This window comes from Balaenoptera acutorostrata, chromosome 1 (genome assembly GCF_949987535.1).
Source record: "Balaenoptera acutorostrata chromosome 1, mBalAcu1.1, whole genome shotgun sequence".
NCBI classification, from domain to species: Eukaryota; Metazoa; Chordata; class Mammalia; order Artiodactyla; family Balaenopteridae; genus Balaenoptera; species Balaenoptera acutorostrata.
The window spans coordinates 96,603,483-96,624,788 of record NC_080064.1 but is presented as its reverse complement, the minus strand read 5'-3'; the positions used below and the strand labels follow the sequence as shown (position 1 = coordinate 96,624,788).

The 21,306-nt window shown below is 39.6% G+C and overlaps 1 protein-coding gene across 1 annotated transcript; it reads left to right on the top strand.

Moving 5' to 3' along the window:
- Positions 1-8,518: 8,518 nt before the first annotated feature.
- TAF13 (TATA-box binding protein associated factor 13) lies at positions 8,519-16,507 on the top strand. Its single transcript, XM_007169479.2, has 4 exons — positions 8,519-8,656; positions 9,496-9,574; positions 13,099-13,196; positions 15,279-16,507. The coding sequence occupies exons 1-4, from the start codon at positions 8,630-8,632 to the stop codon at positions 15,447-15,449; spliced, it is 375 nt and encodes a 124-aa protein (XP_007169541.1). The 5' UTR covers positions 8,519-8,629; the 3' UTR covers positions 15,450-16,507.
- Positions 16,508-21,306: the final 4,799 nt, after the last annotated feature.

Below are 21,306 nucleotides of genomic sequence, written 5' to 3'. Positions count from 1 at the left end.
CTCATTGCGGTGGCTTCTCTTGTTCTGGAGCACAGGCTCTAGGCGCACGGGCTTCAGTAGTTGTGGCACACAGGCTCAGTAGTTGTGGCGCACGGGCTTAGTTGCTCCGCGGCATGTGGGGGTCTTCCCGGACCAGGGCTCGAACCCATGTCCCCTGCATTGGCAGGCGGATTCTTAACCACTGCGCCACCAGGGAAGTCCAAGGCTTGCAGTTTTGCACTTTGTTTTCCGCTATGGCGGCTGCTCTGTTTGTGTGTGTGCGTTTGGTGTGTCTGTAAGGAGCAGCCCACCTGCAACAGAGGCCTCCGTCTCAAGCTTACACGTAAGAGAACCCGGACAATAGGGGTCTAGAGGCCGTCCCTGCGGCCTCCGGAACTGCAGCGGATCTTTCTTACTCCTTATGGAAATCTGGATAGTGAGGCTGTGTCTGAACTTTCAAATGAAATTAGGAACATTGTAACAAAAACAAGTCGCGAATTTCATATGCTAAAGCTACACGTTGTCGGGAAACGCTTAGGTAATTGCCTATTTGTATGAATTTTTCTTTAAACTATCAGGATAGTCTCGATTGTCTCCTGTATTTAGTTAAAGTGGGGTCACCTTGGCCACTTGTCACCGATATCGGGACAGCCCTTCTCACAACACTTTCACAACTTGACGATACCTTCAGTTTAATGGTGGCGCAGGATGGAGGAGACAAAGCCGCAGATCCCATTTTGTACACTGAAATTCTTAATTGCACACAGCTTGATCTGCTTTATTAGAGTCCGGGCGAAAGTGCAACTGAATCGTCCGAGGCTGAAACTGTAAAGTTACTAGTCCGCAGTTGTTGTCAGGTCTTAAAGGGACCCTCTGCCCCTCTTGCTATAGTGCCATCTGCTGGCTGCGGCCTGCTTGCTTACGCAGAAGAAAAGCTACCAAAGCCTCCTAGGAGCTGGAGTAGAAAGGCAAGCCAAAAAAAGTCTGATGTAGGACAGACTCCTTGTGAAAATGTGTTTAAATGCAGAAACAAACAAACAAAAAACAGGGAAGACATACAGGACAAAATAAGACAAAGCAAATAAATGTGTGCAAATACATACACGAATCCCCCTGCCCAAAAGAACTGCTAAGGACTACTCAAAAACAAAACAAGACAATAAAAAATCCCTAATTGTCTTGGCCTTTGAACTTTTCATCAATAGTTATCTAAAACAGTATCAGCACTAGTATCATCACTGGCAACTGTTAGTTCCCTGCACCAAAGCTGGATAAAAGCCCCAAGCTACTCTAACCAGGTCCTAAACAAATTAATGTTCCCTAATTTAGACTGAATCATGTAGCTCATCTTCATCTAAAAAAATTCTCCTTTCTTACATACTATGGAACTGTGCTATCCTCCCTGACCCGCACTTCGTTGTTCTCTTTACCCAGGTTCTTTTTCCATGTAAGCATAGACGTTCCTAAGATACCCTCACCCTCTTTTTCTCATTATTAACCCTTACTTGGTGACCTATTATGTTCCATGGCTTCAACTACCACCTCTACGAAGAGTTTTGTTTTGGTTTTGTTTTTGGCGAAGTGGCCGAGCCCTCCTCAGTGAAAGGGCGGCGTCCTAACCACTGGACCGGCAGGGAATTCCCCGTGCACAGGTCTTAAGTTGATGTCCTACCCAAGCTCCAGTCCTACATTTCTAGCAGATGTTCTTCTGACATCTGAAATGTTTAAAGCCATACTCACCCCCTTCTGATTTCCCTGTTTCTATGGTTAATATTCCTTTTCCCCTAATCACTGAATTTAGAATTTGTAAATTATCTTCGAATCGATTAACTCCTTTTTTTCCAAAATGTTGTTCCAATTGCCCCCTTTTCGTTTCTACATCCATCACTTTAGTGATTTTACCATTTCAGTCTTCAAGCATCAATTAAATCCTCACAACAGTGAAAACTTATTTTTTTTACACTGAATTATGCCTCAATTTATTCATTTATTTATTTCTTCTATTTTTTTGGCTGCATTGGGTATTCGTTGCTGCGTGGGGGCTTTTCTCTCTAGTTGCAGTTGGGGGGGGGTGGCTACTCTTCGTTGCAGTACGCGGCCTTCTCATTGCGGTGGCTTCTCGTTGCAGAGCACGGGCTCTAGAGCGCAGGCTCAGTAGTTGTGGCTCACGGGCTTAGTTGCTCTGCAGCATGTGGTATCTTCCCAGACCAGGGATCAAACTGGTGTCCCCTGCATTGGCAGGTGGATTCTTAACCACTGCGCCACCAGGGAAGTCCAGTGAAAACTTACTTTTGTATAACATTTTTACTTTTTAAAGTGAACACACCTTGTCATAATACCTTATTTAATCCTTACAACTGCCTTATCACCCCTATTTTAGAGATAATCTAAGGTTTAGGGTAAGGACTAACCAGTATCAGACTTGAACAATAATTCTGGTCTTTTGAACTCAGAGCTAGAACATTTTGCTCCAGACCACAACTGCTGTTTCCTTTAACAGCAGCGACTGCCTGCTGAACATATGTCTAGCTCCTTAGCCTGCTATTCAAGGCCTTCCAGCAGAATTTTTCACTGTTCCCATAGGCAGACTTCAAGCTTCAGCTGTGAAAACACTGTTCAGTGCTCTTCAAATGTACTCTTTGCTTTCACATTTTGCTCATGCCATCCTCTTTTGGAGATAACTTTGTCTCCTCATCTTTTCACTGGATGGAAACCACTCCAATTGTGTCATGCTCTGAAAGATAAGTCTTTCATCCCCTGTCACTCTCGGAGTTTAAGAATAAAGAAATCACAGTTGGAGAACTGGGAAGAGTGATTAGTTGTCGACTTATTATTTCAAAGGGCAGTGATAGTCCACAGTACCTTACTGTTTCTTCTTTTTCCATGTGTCTGTCTTTCTTCTTCCTACTCTTTCTTCCCATTCTTATATTTATTTCCTTCCTTCTTTCTCCTTCCACTGTATTTTTTCATTTCCAGGTTTTAAAAAGTATTTTACCAGGAATTCCCTGGCGGTCCAGTGGTTAGGACTCTGCGCTTTCACCGCCAAGGGCGAGGGAAGCCAGGTGCCGTGGCCAAAAAAAAAAACTTTTTTTTAACCTTTTTTATTGATTAAAGTGAGTCTCACCAGATTTTTATTTCAAAATTAGTTATACCAAGAATTTCATATTTTAAAAAATTATATTCTGCTTTCTTTCTGTAAAATTGGGTCATAATGGTTGCTCCTTTCTAGGGTTGTTGAAGGATTAAATAAATTACTATTTACAACAATATCTGGCGTGAAGTAAGTGCTCCATAAATCTTAGCTATCACTGTTGTTGTTCATTTGTTTCAAAAATATTTACACACTTTGCTAAATTTTGCAGGCGTAGAGGCAAAAAACGAGTCCCTGTCCTCAGGGTACAAACTATATTGGGGAAGATAGATGAATAAACACATTTTAGTAGAGCACAGGCATTGTATGTGTAAAGACGTTCTCTTTGATCTTCACAACTGTTTTGCAGAATAGTTTTTTGGTGAGAAATCTGAGGCTCAAAGAAGGCACATGGGTGAGATCACAGAGCTAGTCTGTCTGACTTCAAAGCTCCCTTCCCCTTGTTATCACACTGCCTCAAATTAGGATGCTGTCCATTGATATTGATCTTTGACGATTTTGTTCCAAGCATTAGTGTTTCTGTTGTCCTGAAAAGCCCCAAAGCCTCACACCAAAGCCTGGGTCACTGTCTCTCGCAGCCCAAATGCAAGGGATAAATAGAGCCCCACTGCATGGGGACTCAATTCGGACAGTCCTTCCTCAGTTCATTTCAGCCTCCACTGGAGGACGGGCAGTTGTTGCCAAACGCCTGTCAGTCAAGAACAGTTGCCCGTTTGTTAGGGTTGTTGCAGTCCCTGTGGCAAACACTAATCAGTCATGGGGACCATGACTATGGGATTGTGGTTTAACCAAAGAGTAAGTTCAGTCCCAAAGGCACAGCTTGCAACAATAGCTTCATTGAATTACAACATATTTGAAAAGGGATGTCAAACAAGCATTAATTTATGCTACAAATATTTGTTCCGGGAGTCTGAGGAATGTGCTAGCCTTTGGGAGCTCAAAGGTGAATAAGAAACAGACCCTTTTCTTAGTAAGTTTTAAGATTTAGTGTATGAGACAAGCTGTGTGTATAAGTAATCAGAAAATACATTAGAAAGAAGTGTTGAAGGAAAATGAAAAGTGCTGGTGGGAGTGTAAGAGAGAAAGTGCTTTCAGCTGGAGCACTCAGGGAAGGCTTGATGGAGGAGCAGACATGTTAGCTGGGCCTGAAAGGCATGTAGCATTTCAACAGAAAAGAAAGGTATCCTAGTGGGAAAGGAGTAGTGTAACCATAGGCTTGAAGATGGTATAAGTTTGGGGCACAGCCCACTTTCCCCTTCCTCTTTCACTGCCTAACTCCATTCATCTCTCAGGTCTCAGCTCAAATGTTATTTGCACAAGGAAATCTTCTCTGACCTTCTTGGGTCCCCTTTCCCCATCATAATCTTCCAAAGCATACAATATCTATTTTATTCATGTTTCCCTGCTACATTGTAAGGTTCATGAACCCTGAACTGTGTATTTATGTTATCATTTTATCAACAGTCCCATAGCAAGTGCTGTTCAGGTGCTTGATAAATATTTGTTGCATGAATAATTGAAAGTGGCCTTGTGGAACTGGATTATAGAGTTCATGAAGGTAATGCTGAAAAGTAATTTATTGTAGTAGGTATTTATTGAGAAAAATCCATATATAAGTGGACCTACACAGTTCAAACCTATGTTGTTCAAGAGTCAACTGTATATTCTTCCCTTCCTCCTCCCTCACTTCCTCTTCATTTTTCTTCTTTTATCTTTTTCTGTCTCTTGGACCATTTCTTCTCTCTCTGTCCCGTGATGTACTCTCTCTGAGGATCTGCCCGTTGCCTCCCTTCTCTCACTTTTGTTTCTGTGCAGTGTTTAAACTATTGCCCCCGCGTTGATGTCTCCCATGCCATTTTCTCTAGTCCTGATTTCTCTGGATTTCCAGACCTGCACTTCCATCTGTCTACAGGACACCTCTAGACTCTCACACTCACACTGAACTCATTTCCTTCCCTCCCCTGTTGCTTTTCCATTTTACTTTCCAATTCATATTAATAGCATTCCATCTGGATATAAACCTCTCTCTCCATAGCTCTCAGATTCATCCAGACACAAAGTCCTGTGATTTCTGCTCCTAAAATTCCTTCATCTTAATTCATGTTCTAATCAGCTCTCATCCTAGGTGGTCTCCCTGCTGAAGTGATCTTTTTTTTAAAGATGGGTCATGTGACTCTTCTGCTTAAAGACCTCCCAGGCACTCTGCACTTTGAATGAAGTTCAGTCTCTGAAGAGAATATTCAAGGCCTTTCACAAACTCAAACTCCAGTTTCATTCCAACCTCATTTTCTGCATCTCCACCCAACAAACTTGACTCTGGCAACCCACCTGAAACATCCTCTAGAAGCACACCATGACTTTTTACTCTCTGGGCTTTATTTCTGCTCTGCTCACAACACTGCATTTTTTTTTTTCCCTTTACATTTTGGATCTCAGGCTCAGAATGTTGAATTATTCACACTCCACAGTTCATGCCATACTATTGTAACTGACCCTTCCCAAGTCCTTCACTTGTTATGTATCTTATGCATTCTCTTTATCCCTATTCTTATGTCTCCTACCCTGTAACCTTCCTAATGTATTTTATGTCTATGCTTTTTTTATATGTTCCTGTAAAATATGTATTTTTTGTGTGTATATGTGTTTAATATACATAAATGGTCTTTTGTTATAGATCTCATATTTCTTACTTTTTAAATTTAGCACTATGTTTCTAAGCTCTATCCATGTTGCTAGTCTATTGCTTCTGATTGTTGTATAGTACACCTTGGTATACATCCAGCACATTTTACCTATCCATTCCCCTGATAATGGACACTGTGAATATTTTATACCTGATTCCCTGGACAAGGCCAGTGTTTCATTACTACCTAACATAGCAGTTCTCAACCCTTTCAGACCCAACAAACCTCCTTAAATAACAAATATAATGTCTCCTTTATTATTCTGAAATGAAATTCACAAATAATATAACCTACTATGGTAGGCAGCCTCTCAGATAGCCCCCAATGATGTCTGCCTCCTGGTATTCTCATCCTTGTGTAATCCCCTCTTCTTGAGCGTGGGCTGCATTTATTGATTTCTAGTGAATAGCATAGGGCAAAAATGATGGGATGTCACTTCCAAGGTTAGGTTACCAAAAAAACTGCGTTCTTGGGTGTTCTTCCTGGTTCTCTCCCTCACCTGCTCTGAGAGAAGCCAGCTGCCCTAGGAAGTTGACATGGCAAGGAATGGAGGGAGCCCTCTGACAATGGCCAGTGAAGAACTGAGGCCCTTAATGTAACAACCTGAAGTAGCTGAATCCTGCTGACAACAACGTGAGTGATTTTGGAAGCGGATCCTTCCCCATCAATACTTCAGATCAGACTGAGGCCCAACCAACACCCTGACTGCAACATAAGGGACCCTGAGCCAGAGGCATCCAGCTAAACTGCGCCCAGATTCCTCACAGAAACTGTGTGATAAATGTTCATTGTTTTAAACCACTAAGTTTTGGGATAATTTGTTTCACAGTAATAAATAACTAACCTAACTACCCACGTAACTATAAAATATAATGTCCTAACTATAATGTAAAGTAAAATAAAGACAGTAAATTAATAATATGTGTTTCAATATGTAAATGCTCAGGTATGACTACACTAGGGGGTATAATGATTTCAGATGCTTGCACCTATATGTAGAGTCACCATGAATGCAGGAGCTAAAATGCAGACTGACTCCAGTGAGTTTTGGCTATCCAAACTATTACAAGTGATACAGCCTTTCATGACATTGTTTCCTGAAATGTTTCACAGCTCTTGGTAAGTTGCAAATAAAACAAAGTACTATATCTCTCCAATTTCAGGGTAGTCATTGTTTGGAGGAAAACTCTCAGCTTTTTCCTTCCCGTGTATCTTTCTCCTTTACTTTCACACTGAACACTTCACTTATGACACTTCTCATGACCAAATATGTGGGTCCCCCTCCCCCCCACACACCAAACAATTCTGTGACACCAGCTGGGTGTCCTGCAATTTAACTCAATACTGATGCTATTTACCTGGAGATAGTGTTAGATCTCACTGATCAAAGGCTCAGTCCCGCAAGACTGCTCCCATCTTTAGATGCCAATCGAAAGTAGTAGGTCCACAGGTTACCCACAACTTCTGTCTGACTTGGCTAAAAATCAGAGGTTTCCATGACCTCCTCCCCCTTGGATTTGGTTGTTTCCTAGAACAACTCACAAAATGCAGGGAAACACGTTTACCAGTTTATTAAAGGGTATGGTCAAGGATACAGATGAAGAGACACATAGGGCAAGGTCTGAGAGGATCCTGAGCACAGAGCTTCTGCCTCCATGAAGTTGGGGGTGCATCACCCTCCAGGTAAGTGGATGTGCCCCCCAACCTGAACGCTCTCTGAACCTCCTACTATTGGAATTAGTAGGCAATACAAGGCAATTGTTATGCCTTGTATAGGCATGATTAATTACTAACTCCGTTTCTGGTTCCTCTACCCGCTCTGGAGAGGGCTGAAAATTCCAAGCTTCTAATCATGGCTTGGTTTTTCTGGTGACCAGCCCCCATCCAGGAGCCATCCAGGAGCCCACCTAGAGTTGCCTCATTAGAACAGGAACTGCTTCTAGTGCTCTTATCACTTAGCAAATTACAAGGGTTTTAGGAGCTCTGTGCCAGGAAGAGGGGTGGGGTGGGTGAGCAGAGACCAATACATGTACTTTCTACTATCTCACAGTTGCATTCCTAGAAAATTCAATGTACCTTAAAAGCATAGGAAAATGCTTTGTGTTTGTATGTTAACAAAGTTATGTTCTAGGCCCAGCTAATTATGAACAGATTTTTTCACTCACAGGAATGTTTAGCAGGACATTCAGAAATAGTGTATTGTGGAACAATCTTTCCCTGTGTGACATCATCTCTTGCATTGCAGAACACCTTATATCCCTAGCTTTAGCCTTCTAATGTCCCTGGTTTTCCCAAGCACTGTTCTGATTAAAAAAACAACAAACAAACCCACAAAAAATTAAATCCTCAGTCTAAGGGGAGATAACATTCCCTTGAGAACTGGTAGCGAAGTACAATATCCCCAATAACCAATAAGCTTGGCAATAAATCATAGTGGAACTCTAAGTTGTTGAAATTGTTTAAATACACCCCTGGCTAGCCCCTCAATGATCCAAAGCTTCGCAGTCCCGAATCAGGAAGCGGTGATCTGATAACGCAGAAGCAAGTTCAAGGTGACAGTGAGATACACGGCACCTAGCCAGTGATTTCCTTTTCGTTGCTAATTTTTAATTCCTTCTTGCCAAGACGTCACCCTTCCCTCCTTTAGTACTGTTGTGGTTCCACCGCTGGGCGGGACGCGCACGCTCCACTTCCGCAGGCGGGGTTCCAACTAGGCCCCGCCCCGCCTCCTCGCGTCACCGGAAGTGAGGCCGCGGAAGTAGTAAAACCCGCTCCGTGGGAGGCAGGCGCGCCCTGGAGGTGGCTGGCTGCTGGGATGGCGGATGAAGAAGAAGACCCCACCGTGAGTGACGGCTTCTGTTCCATCCCACTTTTTTATTCACTCCCTCGGGCACAGTAGCGGAGGCCGAGTAGAGAATCGGGTTTGTTTTCCTTAGTGAATTCAGCCGAGAGAATCGGGGACTTCACCCAGTGCTAGGCTTTTTGTTCCGATTAATCTTAGGACACAGGGCAGGAAGAGTACGAGGGTGGTCCCCTGCCCTTTGCTTTTGGTCCATATTTGCCAGACACCCTTTGAAACACCTAGAGAATCATCAGAGGACAAAGCTAGTATTTGTTAGCCCTCATTATGAACCAACAATTCAACTGCTAACAAAAGTATATACTTATTGTAAAGTAGTGGAAAAATAATGGACTCAAAGTCAGGGAACATGGGTTTCAAAATCTGTTCTCTGTGAGCAAAGTTATTTAACTTTGAGCCTCGGTTTTGATGTCATAAAATAGGCTTAAGTCTTACTTGAGGAAAGTTCTTAGCACTGTGTAAGCAGTGCTTAGTAAATACTAGTTTTGCTTACTTTGATTCAATATCAACTCTTTTAATAGTAAAACTGTCTAGAAATAGGCCAACTTTGTTGGTTAAAAAAAAGAATGTATGGTCGTTGGAACTGTTCCAGGAGAGGCAGTACAGTTGTTGGGGACATTGTAGAAGCCATTCCTGTATGAGTCTGAAGTTGGACAGGATAGTTGTAAGGCCCCTAAAATGCTAAGATTTTCATGGTTTTTTGCTGCTTGCTTTATTTAGGCTTTCTGGCATGATATCAGTGTTGAAGATGGAAAAAAATGTTAATTATTAAAAGTCAAAAGCAGTGCTTGACGTATCTATATATACATTTTAACTTCTAGTTTGAGGAAGAAAATGAAGAAATTGGAGGAGGTGCAGAAGGTGGACAGGGTAAAAGAAAGAGACTTTTTTCTAAAGAATGTAAGTAGTATTTGACAATGATTTTTTATAGATAAAAACTTTTGGGTATGTCGGTTCAAAGATTTATTGTTCTGAATGTGTTTCCTTGTAGGGACAATATTCTCAGACTTGCATATAAATTCTGTTTAACCTGTGAATCATAGATAGTAATAATCCTAACCCCAATTTATGTATTTATATATATGCGTGTATACACACATACACACACACCCATACTTTTTTTTTTTTAAGTAAAGAGATGTGATCAGTGTTTCAATTCAGGGCCTAAGAACATACCTCTGTTACTTTCCCTGTCCCTTACCTTTCAGCAGTAGGAACAGGGACTCCTTTGACTGTAAGCCGAAGGTTCTTTTGGATCCTGGAACAGGTGCTGAGGGTAGGAGTTAAGTTGGGGCTTTGGACTAAGGCAATGGACAAGGCAGGAAGATGGTGAACAATGTGAGGCAGTCCAGTGGCATAGAGATTATAAGGTTTTGGTTGTGTAGTCTGTTCCCTCAGTAGACCTTTTGTGGCAGCAGCAAGGAGAGCTGCTGCTACTACTGATGATCGAGGACAGCCCCTGAAAGGCACCGTGAGAAAGTGCTCTCCATCTCCCATTCCTGATGAGGCGACACATCACCTGGTTTATTTATGCTGGTTCCGATGTAAGCAGTTCCCAAATGCTCTTGAAACTACAGAGTCAGTATGTCTTTTTTTTTGCCATTCAAATCCCTTTCTATATCTCAATTTCTCACCTTAAGTTGACCACTCCTTATTCCATCTCTGATGTTATTTACTCCAGTTGTACGTGGTTTTACTTAAGAAGTAAATAAGAAGGGGATTCCTACACCAGAGCATCCCAGAGTGATGACAAGAATTCGGAATCTTCACAGCCTTTTCCTTGTCTTACCTGAATCTTCCTATGCCTTACTGACCAAGATCTGTTCTCCTAGACCTTCTTTTTTAAAAAAATTTTTTGCTAATATAACACAAAATTTCAAAGCATTCACTTCTGTTTGTTTATGTCTTTACAGACCCTTTAACCAAATGCAGTTTACATACTTCCTGTCTAATATGTTTTTCCTTTTTCAGTGAAGTATATTTCCCTACTGATGAATTCTCCCCATCAGAATGTTAATGACAAGGTATCTTCCTCAAAATATTTAAGGAAAAATATTAAGTTTACAGTGGAGGATCCTGGCAGACATTACTTTAGCCAAGTGATCAAAGTTAAGATCACCAGTAATATATGTTGACATTACATACCCCTGATATGATGCATTAAGAGGTACATCATCACTGTGATTCCCTTTCTAGTAATGCATAACCACAACCTAATCATGAGAAAACATCAGACAAACCCAAATTGAGGGACATTCTACAAGATAACTGACCAGTATTCTTCAGAAGTGTCAAGGTTATAAAAGACAAGGAAGGGCTTCCCTGGTGGCACAGTGGTTAAGAATCCACCTGGTAATGCAGGGGACACGGGTTTGAGCCCTGGTCCAGGAAGATCCCACATGCCGCAGAGCAACTAAGCCTGTGCGCCACAACTACTGAGCCTGTGCTCTAGAGCCTGCGAGCCGCAACTACTGAAGCCCGCATGCCTAGAGCCCGTGCTCCTCAACAAGAGAAGCGACTGCAATGAGAAGCCTGCGTACCGCAACGAACAGTGACCTCCACTCACCACAACTAGAGAAAGCCCGTGTGCAGCAACGAAGACCCAATGCAGCCAAAAATAAATTAAAAAAAAAAAAAAGACAAGGAAAGTCTGAGGAACTGTCACAGAACAGAGGAAACTAGGGAGGCATGACAACTAAATATTGTGGGATCCTGAAACAGAAAAGGTACACTAGTGGAAAAACTGGTACAATCTGAATAAGTTCTGTATTTGTACCAGTGTTAATTTCTTAGTTTTGAGAAATGTCTTTGGTTGTGTAAGATGTTAACATACGGGGAAACTGGATATAGGGATTCGGGAACATTGTGCTATTTTTGCAACTCTTCTCTAAGTCTGAAATTATCTAAAAAAACAAACCAAAACAAAAAAAAAACAAAAAAATTTCAAAATCCAAAAAAGAGAGAGGGGAGAAAATATTGGCTCCTGTGTTTGTTTTCTCCCTCCTGTATCTGGACCTAAAGGCTCTTGCCAGAATAAACCCTAGGGGTACTTCTCTATCCTAGACTGGCTTCCAGGCCACCCCTTTCTTTTCTTCCGCAGGCCTGGTCTACTGTCTTCTTAGTTCTGCCTGCTTTTGCTTCTCCTAAATAGGAATTATTCTTAATGTACTCATTCCTACTTTTAGAAGTGTTCTAGGAGTTCTTTCCTTTTTTCTAAATGTAAAACTTACATACAATAAATTGCACTAGTCTTCATTGAACAGCTTGATGAATTTTACATATATACATACACTTGTAACCACCAGTCAGATCAAGATGCAAAACATTTCTAACATATGACAGAGTTTCTCAGTATTTATATACCCCTTTGAGAATCTGCTAAGAGTTGATTCTTCTTCCCAGAAAAATGCACACACAAATAATGTATAAAATTTTTACATATAATTTCAGTAGGGTTCCAGGACTTCTCAAAGCTTGTCCATGGACTGATTGGGAGTTTATAGGCTATAGCATAAGAATCCATATGGATCCCATCTGCCCTAAATTACCAAGAAGTGTAATACTGTTGTGGGTAGGAGTATACACTCTGGAGTCAGATCATCTGGGTTCAGATTCAAGTTCCATCTCACTATCTGTGTGACCTTGGGTAAATCACTTAAACTCTATGCCTCAATTTTCTCATCTATGTAGAATGGGGATAATAGTAGTTTCTACTTCAGAGGATTGTCCTGAGGATTAAATGAGTTTACAACAGTGCCTGGCATGTAGTAAAGGCTATATAAGTTTTAGCTATTAGCAGTTATTTTCATTACTCTGTAGACCTTTCTTCTCTTTTGCATTTTCTATGGTTCCTTCAGATGAAGACTGAAAGGGCTTTGCTGGCAGTTGCTTTGATCCAGGGAATAAAATGTCAAGATTCTGTATAGTAAGCCCTTTGCTTTCTCCTTTTGATTAACCTGTTCTTCCTATAAGAAGGTAATTGGAGCACTTTCTCTCATGTCCTCTTCCTTATGGTAGTATCAGAAAGGATTTTGCTTTCTTTTTTCCAAGACCTCCCCCTCACCTGAAAACACTCCCAGTAAAGGCTAAACCATTGCTACTCATCCTGTTCCCTGCTACGAAGTTTCCTACTTAAAGGTATTCTGGGGTTGTTGGTGAGTAGATAATAGAGATTAGGGAAGGAGTATTGATATCAGGGTTCAGTAGCTAGGAGGGAAGGGGAGTTCCTACCTAGGGAAGGCTAGGTAAGAACAGTTGGTTATGAGCTAGTGGTTAATACCCTTTACACCAAAATCCAGACTTGGAGACAAGAACTACAATGTAAATATACTTTTATACCAATATCTTCTGTAGCTTGGTTTAGTTCTAATTTGAAAAAATATTGGTCAAGTTTGTTTAAACAAAAATGATTGTTCTTTTTACAGTACGGTGTATGATGTATGGGTTTGGGGATGACCAGAATCCTTATACTGAGTCAGTAGATATTCTTGAAGACCTTGTCATAGAGTTCATCACTGAAATGGTAAGTTTTTTTGTAATTGGTCTTAGTTAATTAAGGAATAGATTTGAAATTCTAACTTTTAGATAAGACTAGAACTATGGCGTCCTTTTGAAATGAGCTCGAGTGCCATTTGAGTGCCTGTTTCGTGGAAGTTACTGGTTACTATTTATCATTAAGGATAGAGAGAGGTGTGTGTGTGGGTATATACACCCACACACACACAAACACCCACAGACACCCATACACACACAATATATTCTACCTCCTCCTCTGAATTTTATTTGTAAGGACATAATTATAAGAGCCTTGAATAAAATGTAAAATATTACCCATAATCCCATCATCCAACATAAATTTCCCTCTTCCAGTATTTATGTAAAGATATACAGTGTTTTACATAGTGTTGATCATAGTAAACATTCTTTTTACTCAAAGTTTTTAATACATATTTCCTATGTTCTAATCTCAATTATTTTAGTAGCTGCATAAAATTCATTCAAATTATTTTCTAATATACTTAACCATTTCCCTATTGAAATTATTTACATATTATTTTTCACTGAGTAGATAAGTTTGAATGACCACATTCATGAAATTTTCCCCTTCTTTGGATATGTTCGCAGGGATGGGAATACTGAGTTTGTTTGTATTCAGTTCTTATGAATTTTTACCCTGTGTTTTGGATTATTTCCTTCATAAAGAATAATAGAAGTAAAATTATTGGGTCAGAGAGTGCATTTTTAAAAATCTTTTTCTGCTTATAAAAGTAATATTGATTAAATTTAGAAAGTATTAAAGAGTGCAGGGGAAAAAATAAAAATCTGTAATCTTTCTACCTAGAGATAACTAATGCTGAGATTTTGGTGAATATTCTTTTGTCTTTTTACACATATTTTTAAACTTTATAAAATTGAAATCATATAGTATATATAGTCGTAGAACCTGCTTTTTCACTTAGGTAAGTCTACAACATTTTCCCTGTGTCACCGCATAATTAATATTTTTGATGGCTTCACAATATTAATTGACTAGATGTGCTCAAATTTGTTCAGTTTATTAAATATTTAGTTTCCCTTTTTCAGTCATTAGAAATAATGCTGTGATGAATTTTTGTTTTTGCAGTATGAATAGTAATGGTAGGGGATGAGATTTGATTTTAAGGAAACCCACCAATATTTATCAGCTACTGAGATGGACACAAAGTTTAAATGAAGTGGGTGGTTACAAAGAAATTATAAAATTATTTTATGCAAATGAAGACAAGCTACATATATCAAAACACACAAAAAGAAACATCAGTGTGAATGGATAAAGAAGATGTGGCACATATATACAATGGAATATTACTCAGCCATAAAAATAAACGAAATTGAGTTATTTGTAGTGAGGTGGATGGACCTAGAGTCTGAAATACAGAGTGAAGTAAATCAGAAAGAGAAAAACAAATACCATATGCTAACACATATATATGGAATCTAAAAAAAAAAAAAGGTTCTGATGAACCTAGGGGCAGGACAGGAATAAAGATGCAGACGTAGAGAATGGATTTGAGGACACGGGAGGGGCAGGGAAGGGTAAGCTGGGACGAAGTGAGAGAGTAGCATTGACATATATACACTACCAAATGTAAAATAGATAGCTAGTGGGAAGCAGCTGCATGACACAGGGAGATCAGCTCAGTGCTTTGTGACCACCTAGAGGGGTGGGATAGGGAGGGTGGGAGGGAGACGCAAGAGGGAGAGGATATGGGGATATATGTATACGTATAGCTGATTCACTTTGTTATACAGCAGAAACTGACACAACATTGTAAAGCAATTACACTCCGATAAAGATGTAAAAAAAAAAATTTTTTTTAAATCAATGAATTTGATAGTTTTAATGTCCTTAGTATTAAAATATGTCTATAAAGCATTGAAACATTGCTAATAACGGTAGAAAGTGGACAAAGGACATTAGTAGAAAGACAATTAATAAGTGAATAGCTATAATAATTAGAAGAGAAAGTTTCAAACTCACCAGCATTAAATAGGCACAAGTTAAAAGAATAAAATGTTGGATTTTAAAAAAATTAATTGAATTTAATATGTTTCTTTGTAATAGACTCACAAGGCAATGTCAATTGGAAGACAAGGTCGGGTACAAGTTGAAGATATCGTCTTCTTGATTCGAAAGGACCCAAGAAAGTTTGCTAGGGTTAAAGACTTGCTTACTATGAATGAAGAATTGAAACGAGCTAGAAAAGCATTTGATGAAGCAAACTATGGATCTTGACACCTTTTGTACTTTCTGAAGCTTCATTATTTTCTGGGGAAACCATATTTAATAACTATATTTTCCACATTAAGGTTCTGATATCTAGCCATGTCAATGAAAGATAGAGAACCACAAAGTTTTCAGTCTTTATTTTCATGTCTTCAATTTTAGAGTGATATTTGAGCCTTTAATTGCCTGCCATTATATTACCATACTTTGAATTACTGGATTTTAATGACCACATGTACGTCAAAGTACCTTGCAAACCATTCAGTTCCTTCTGATTTTTTGCCATTGTAGGCTGTACTGTGGCTGTTTAATATGTGAAATCTAAATGGTACCTTTGATAGCTAAGACATGTGTTTCATGTTTCTAAAGTTTTTAGATTACAGTAGTCTAAGTTATTAAAAGATAGTGAACTGGTTTGTGTTTCTTTTAAGGAGAAAAAGATAGAAAATACAGCCTTTTTAAAGAGTGTTTATTTGTCTTAAGATAATTTGTTTTAATACTCTTCTTAATGAGTGATTTTTTTGATTTTAATTTTTTTATTTTTTGAGAAACTAAAAGTTTCCTATGAATGCTTCTGTGTTGGAAGACCTATTTGATTTAAAATCTTTGGGGCTTATACTGTTTGTCAGGTTTTAAGAGAACTCATTTCCCCAGGTCAAATTAAAGCTTCTAAATATAAGTGTTTTCAGTAGCAGGAATGGCATTGCTGAAAAAGCTGATGGTAGGATAAGCATTTGGGGTAGTGTTTTATTAACATATTTGTTAGTACTTGTTCATTGTGGAAACGTGTACTTGACTAAGACCATGTGTGGCTATGGAAACCACTTTTGTAGTTCAGCATATACAGGTTTTGTGTGTATTTAGCTTACTGTATTATTCTTGCACTTAGCGTAAAGTAAGGATTTAAAATTGCATTTAAGGGGATCATTGGATATTACTGTTTGTGAAACTGAATGTTTTGTGTGCCGCTTACAAACATTATCTATGAATCAGTACTTAGGAAAATTTTACTTAACCTATCAATATAAGGAATAAAGTATGAAAAATTAAAAAGATTAATACTTGAATTTGACTGTGTGATTTATCAAATTTGACTATGTGATTTATCAGCTTTTCTCCCCCATGTAATTCTAGCTGCTTAATGTCACTAAAAACTTTTTTTCCATATTATTCTTGTAATGCTTCTGAATTGGTAATGAGATTCAAGATAGCTGGGGTGATCTTTTTATTTGAAAAAGTAAAAACCAGTTAAAAAGCAACTTTAGTCTAAACTGAAATCAAGACTGAGAGTGGAATAACAAAAAATGAATATCACTGTTTTTGCTAGTCAGGGTCTACTTCACCCTGAAGAAGGACCTGGTAGTAACTGCCATTAGGCGAGTTATACTGGGTGCCTGTATTAGTCAGCTTGGGCTGCCATAACAAAATGTCAGACTGGGTGTCTTAAAAAATGGAAATTTATTTTTTCACAGTTCTGGAGACTGGAGGCCTGGGATAAGGTGCCAACATGGTCAGGTTCTGGTGAGGATTCTTCCTGGATTGCAGATAGCTGCCTTCTCACTGTGTCCTCACATGGCTGAGAGAGACCTCTGTTGTTTCTCCCTCTTACACAGCCACCAGTTCTGTGTGATAAGGGTTCCACCCTTATGACCTCATTTAACCTTAGCACCACCTTAAAAATCCTTTCTCCAATATAGTCAGATGGGCGTTAGGGGGACACAGTTCAGCTTATAGCAGTGCCATTAGTCTTACTATTTTGCTAATGACCCTGGCATTAAGAAGTTTTTTATGGGACTTTGTATTAAAACTTTTTAAAGTTGGAATTGTTAGAACTTACTGAAAAATAGCATAAGCAAAAAAAAAAAAAAAAAAAAGAATTTTTTGGCTTCTCCAACTGAAAGAAGGGAAAGAAAGGATGGAGTTGACTCCACAGTTGACTGGATCTAAGAACTTGAAGAGAATCAAGACTCTGCCCATCTATATCCTAATTTTGGTTTTACTCTCTTAGGAGTCTCATCATGTGTCAAGGGAACATGATGGCTAGCAGTTCTAGGGTTCCATCCATCCAACTCCTGATCAAGGGAGTTACTTTACTTCCTAATACAGAAGATTCCAAGCAAGGAGTGTGGTTGTCCTGGCTCTGGTCATTATTCTTGGGCCAGGAAGAAGTTGTACTGTAGCCTGGATCCCATGCCCCACCTCTTTGGTGAAGAAGGGCTTGGAGTGGGGCTGGGAGCTGGATACTACTATTAGCAAGAAAGGGAAAGAGAAGCTGGGCAGATAGAAATAACAGGTGTACACTGACTCGATTCATGAGCTTACTTATTAACTGAATTCTAACAGTAAGGCAGCATGGCTCTTTTCCAATATCTAGAGCTGCACTATGTAATATGGTAGCCACTAGCCATGTGGGGCTATTTAAATTTAGCCAATTAAAATGAAATTAAAATTCCTCAGTTACACTAGCTACATTTCAAGTTCTCAATAGCCCTGTGGCTAGTGGCTACTGCACTGAACAGTACCAATACATTTCCATTATAGAAAATTTCGGATAGTGCTGATCTATAGCGTTCAGGTGTACTCTACTAAATTAATTTACTTTTTTTTTTAACTTACTATGAAAAATCTCAAGTATATACAATAGTAAAATAGTATATTGAGCCCCCAGCTTCAACAGTTAACCAGCCTTTTGCTAATTTAGTATTTTACCTGCTGGGAGGGGCAGTATTATTTTAAAGCAAATCCCAGATACCACTGTATCATTTCATCTGTAAATACTACAGTATGTATCTCTACAAGGATAAAAAAGCCCAAATACTACTACCATACCCTAGCAAAAATTAACCTTAATTCCTCAATATTCCATCTAATACCTAATCCCTGTTTAAATCTCCTGATTTGTCTCAAAATATCTTTGAGTTTGTGTATTAGTTTTCTACTGCTGCTGTAACAAGTTACTGCAAATATAGTGACAACACAAATTCATTCTTTCCAGCTTTTTAGGTCAGAAGTTTGACACGGTCTTCACTGGGCTAAAATCGAAGTACCAATATAGCTATGTTCCTTTCTGGATGTTTTAGAAGAGAATCTGTTTACTTGCCTTTTCCAGCTTCTAGAGGCTGCATTCCTTGACTCATGGTCCCCTTCCATCTTCAAAGCTAGTAATGTTGCATCTCTCTGATGCTTATTCCATAGTCATAGCTCCCCCTAACCCCCAGCTGGGAAAGGTTCTCTGCTTTTAAGGACCTATGTGATTATATTGGACCCACCTGGAGAGGCCAGGATACTCTCCCCATTTCAAGGTCCTTAACTTAATCACATCAGCAAAGTCTCTTTTACCATGTAAGGTAACATTCACAGGTTCTGAGGATTAGGACATGGACATCATTTGGGGCTGTTATTCTGCCTACCATAGTTTGTAACAGGAACTAAACAAGGTGTCGCCCCTTGCATTTGGTGAGTATGTCTAAATTTCTTTTTATCTCTAAGAGCTCCCCTCCCCCATTTTGTTTAAAGTGAAGCTCTTTCTTTGAAAAAATTCATACCTTTTATTTTTTTTAGCTAGCATGTTTATTAGTTGCTCAAGCAGAGTGTCTAATAGCTACCTAAGACTCACTTGAAACTGTTTTTACTGTATTTAAGCTGGTTTTCTTAAGTAAAAACTGTAATATTAATTCCAAGTGTAGAAATTTTTAAATGAGGGAAATAGTTCACTTGGCCTCTCATCAGTGGAGAGAGGTGTTGTCTGGAGAGTCATTTGGCTGCTTCCCAAGAGGCCTCAGGAGGTTGAGTTACTTGGGAGAATGTACTGTAGTCCAGAGTTTGATTTGCAGCATTGCAGGCTCAGAAACCGATTTCATCAGCAAATGGAGAGCACATCCATCTCTTGGGGTGACTCAGACTCACAGAAACCAAGTTCGTAAGACCAATGTATGCAAATGGATGCCAATTTACAGATGCAAAGTAAAACTTGCATCGTGTGGCCAGCAAATTCTTCCCTTCTCCAGGCAGACATGTGGGAAACTGAAGCATTAATTATGAGGGTAAATCAGAATTTGGGGAGTTACATGAATCTTTACCTAGAGCATCAGGTAAGATAAGATTAGGGCTGTTACAGAAATGGGAAAAATGGCTCCCCAGGGCCTGAAGCAATACAGAGGGGTGTGTTTCCTGGGCATCTTCCTTCAAGACTGCCTTGTTACTGTCTCTAGAAACTTGACTTGAGTTTTCACTTCCATTGACAATACCCATCCAAGCATTGTCTGTTTGTCAGCTTTAAAGTGACTTTGCGTGTTTCTACTGTAATTCATTTAAATGCTCATCTCAGAGGTAGTTCAAAGAGGGCAATTTTATTTCTAAGTTCTTCAGGGAAGCTTCATAGTTGCTCCTAAGAGCTGACAACACTGAGCATTGGGCCTGAAAATCAAGGACTTTTTAAGAGCGCTCCCTGTGTCCCAAAACATTCCCAGTTCTCTAGGCCTGATTTTCTTAGGGTCTCTATGCTTCCCTTCTTACCCCAAATAGAGACTGAGGGGTGGATGACCAGTGAGCAAGGTGTTAAATGCGTTGTTGAGGCTTCTGCTTTTCCTGAGTCCTGGTAAATGGCTGCATGAGCTAGTCAGACTGTTATGTTATGGGATAGGATCAAGGAAAGGGTTTTGATATATCAGACAAGTATTTATTAAGTACCTATTATGCTTGAGGCATAGCACAGATACTATTTTGCTATATGGTATCTGGATAATTGGGATTCTAAAGTTATAGAAATAAAGTAAGGAGCAGACTTCTTATATGTTACCAGTAGATTGATAAAGAGTTTCAGTTTGAACTTTTGTATAAAATCCCAATTCATATGTTATTTGTAGCTCTGAGACTTCTATGCACATGTTTGCTTCATTATACTTAACACAGAAAGCCTGGTAAACTGTTACGAAATCCTTGGGTGTATTCTTTTAGAACAGGAAGAACAATAGCTAAAACATAAATCGTTTTGTCATTTGCCTTTGCATGGCCACTTTTGATAAATAAATAAAAATTTATTAGGAAAGAACCTACTTAGTTACTGACCACACTCTAAAAGAAATACTAATACTATACTATACTTCTGAAATTGGGTTTTTTAAAGTATTTTGGGGACACATGAACTTATAATAAGACACCTACCTAGATTTTGGTGAATCTCTGTGCTTTTCTACCATTTTTTAAAAAATTTATTTATTTATTTTTGGCTGTGTTGGGCCTTCGTTTCTGTGCAAGGGCTTTCTCCAGTTGCGGAGAGCGGGGGCCACTCTTCATCGCGGGGCGCGGGGCTCTCACTGTCGCGGCCTCTCCCGTTGCGGAGCACAGACTACAGACGCGCAGGCTCAGTAGTTGTGGCTCACGGGCCTAGCCGCTCCGTGGCATGTGGGATCTTCCCGGACCGGGACACGAACCCGTGTCCCCTGCATTGGCAGATGGATTCCTAACCACTGCGCCACCAGGGAAGCCCCTACCATTTTTATAGCAAGTTTTACTAAACATGCTCTCAAGCTTATTACTAGAAACTCACTAACTTTATCCTGAAACACCCATCTGAAATTATGCTGCTTAGTGTGCTTTATGTATTTGTAGGGGAGCAAAATTTGCCACCCTAAAATGTATCTCTTTGGCATGAGGATTATTTTAGGCTGATTATTTTAAGAAACAAAAGACTCAGGATGTCTTTCTTTTTAACTCCCCCTTAACTGCCTAGAGGAATTTAGATAAAGGGCCTGGTCCAGGAAGACCACTATCGCCAAAGATGTCTACACAGAATATGGGCTCAGCGTGGTAGCGGGAACTTTGCAGGGCCTGGAGACCCAAGTTCTCTTTGTGTCCCACTGTCTCC

Bases quoted from the DNA above. Each gene is read 5' to 3' on its own strand.
- TAF13 (XM_007169479.2), top strand. From the start codon at position 8,630: ATGGCGGATGAAGAAGAAGACCCCACC. The intron at 9,575-13,098 runs GTAAGTAGTATT...TTCTTTTTACAG, and splicing joins GAGACTTTTTTCTAAAGAAT to TACGGTGTATGATGTATGGG. The intron at 13,197-15,278 runs GTAAGTTTTTTT...TCTTTGTAATAG, and splicing joins TAGAGTTCATCACTGAAATG to ACTCACAAGGCAATGTCAAT.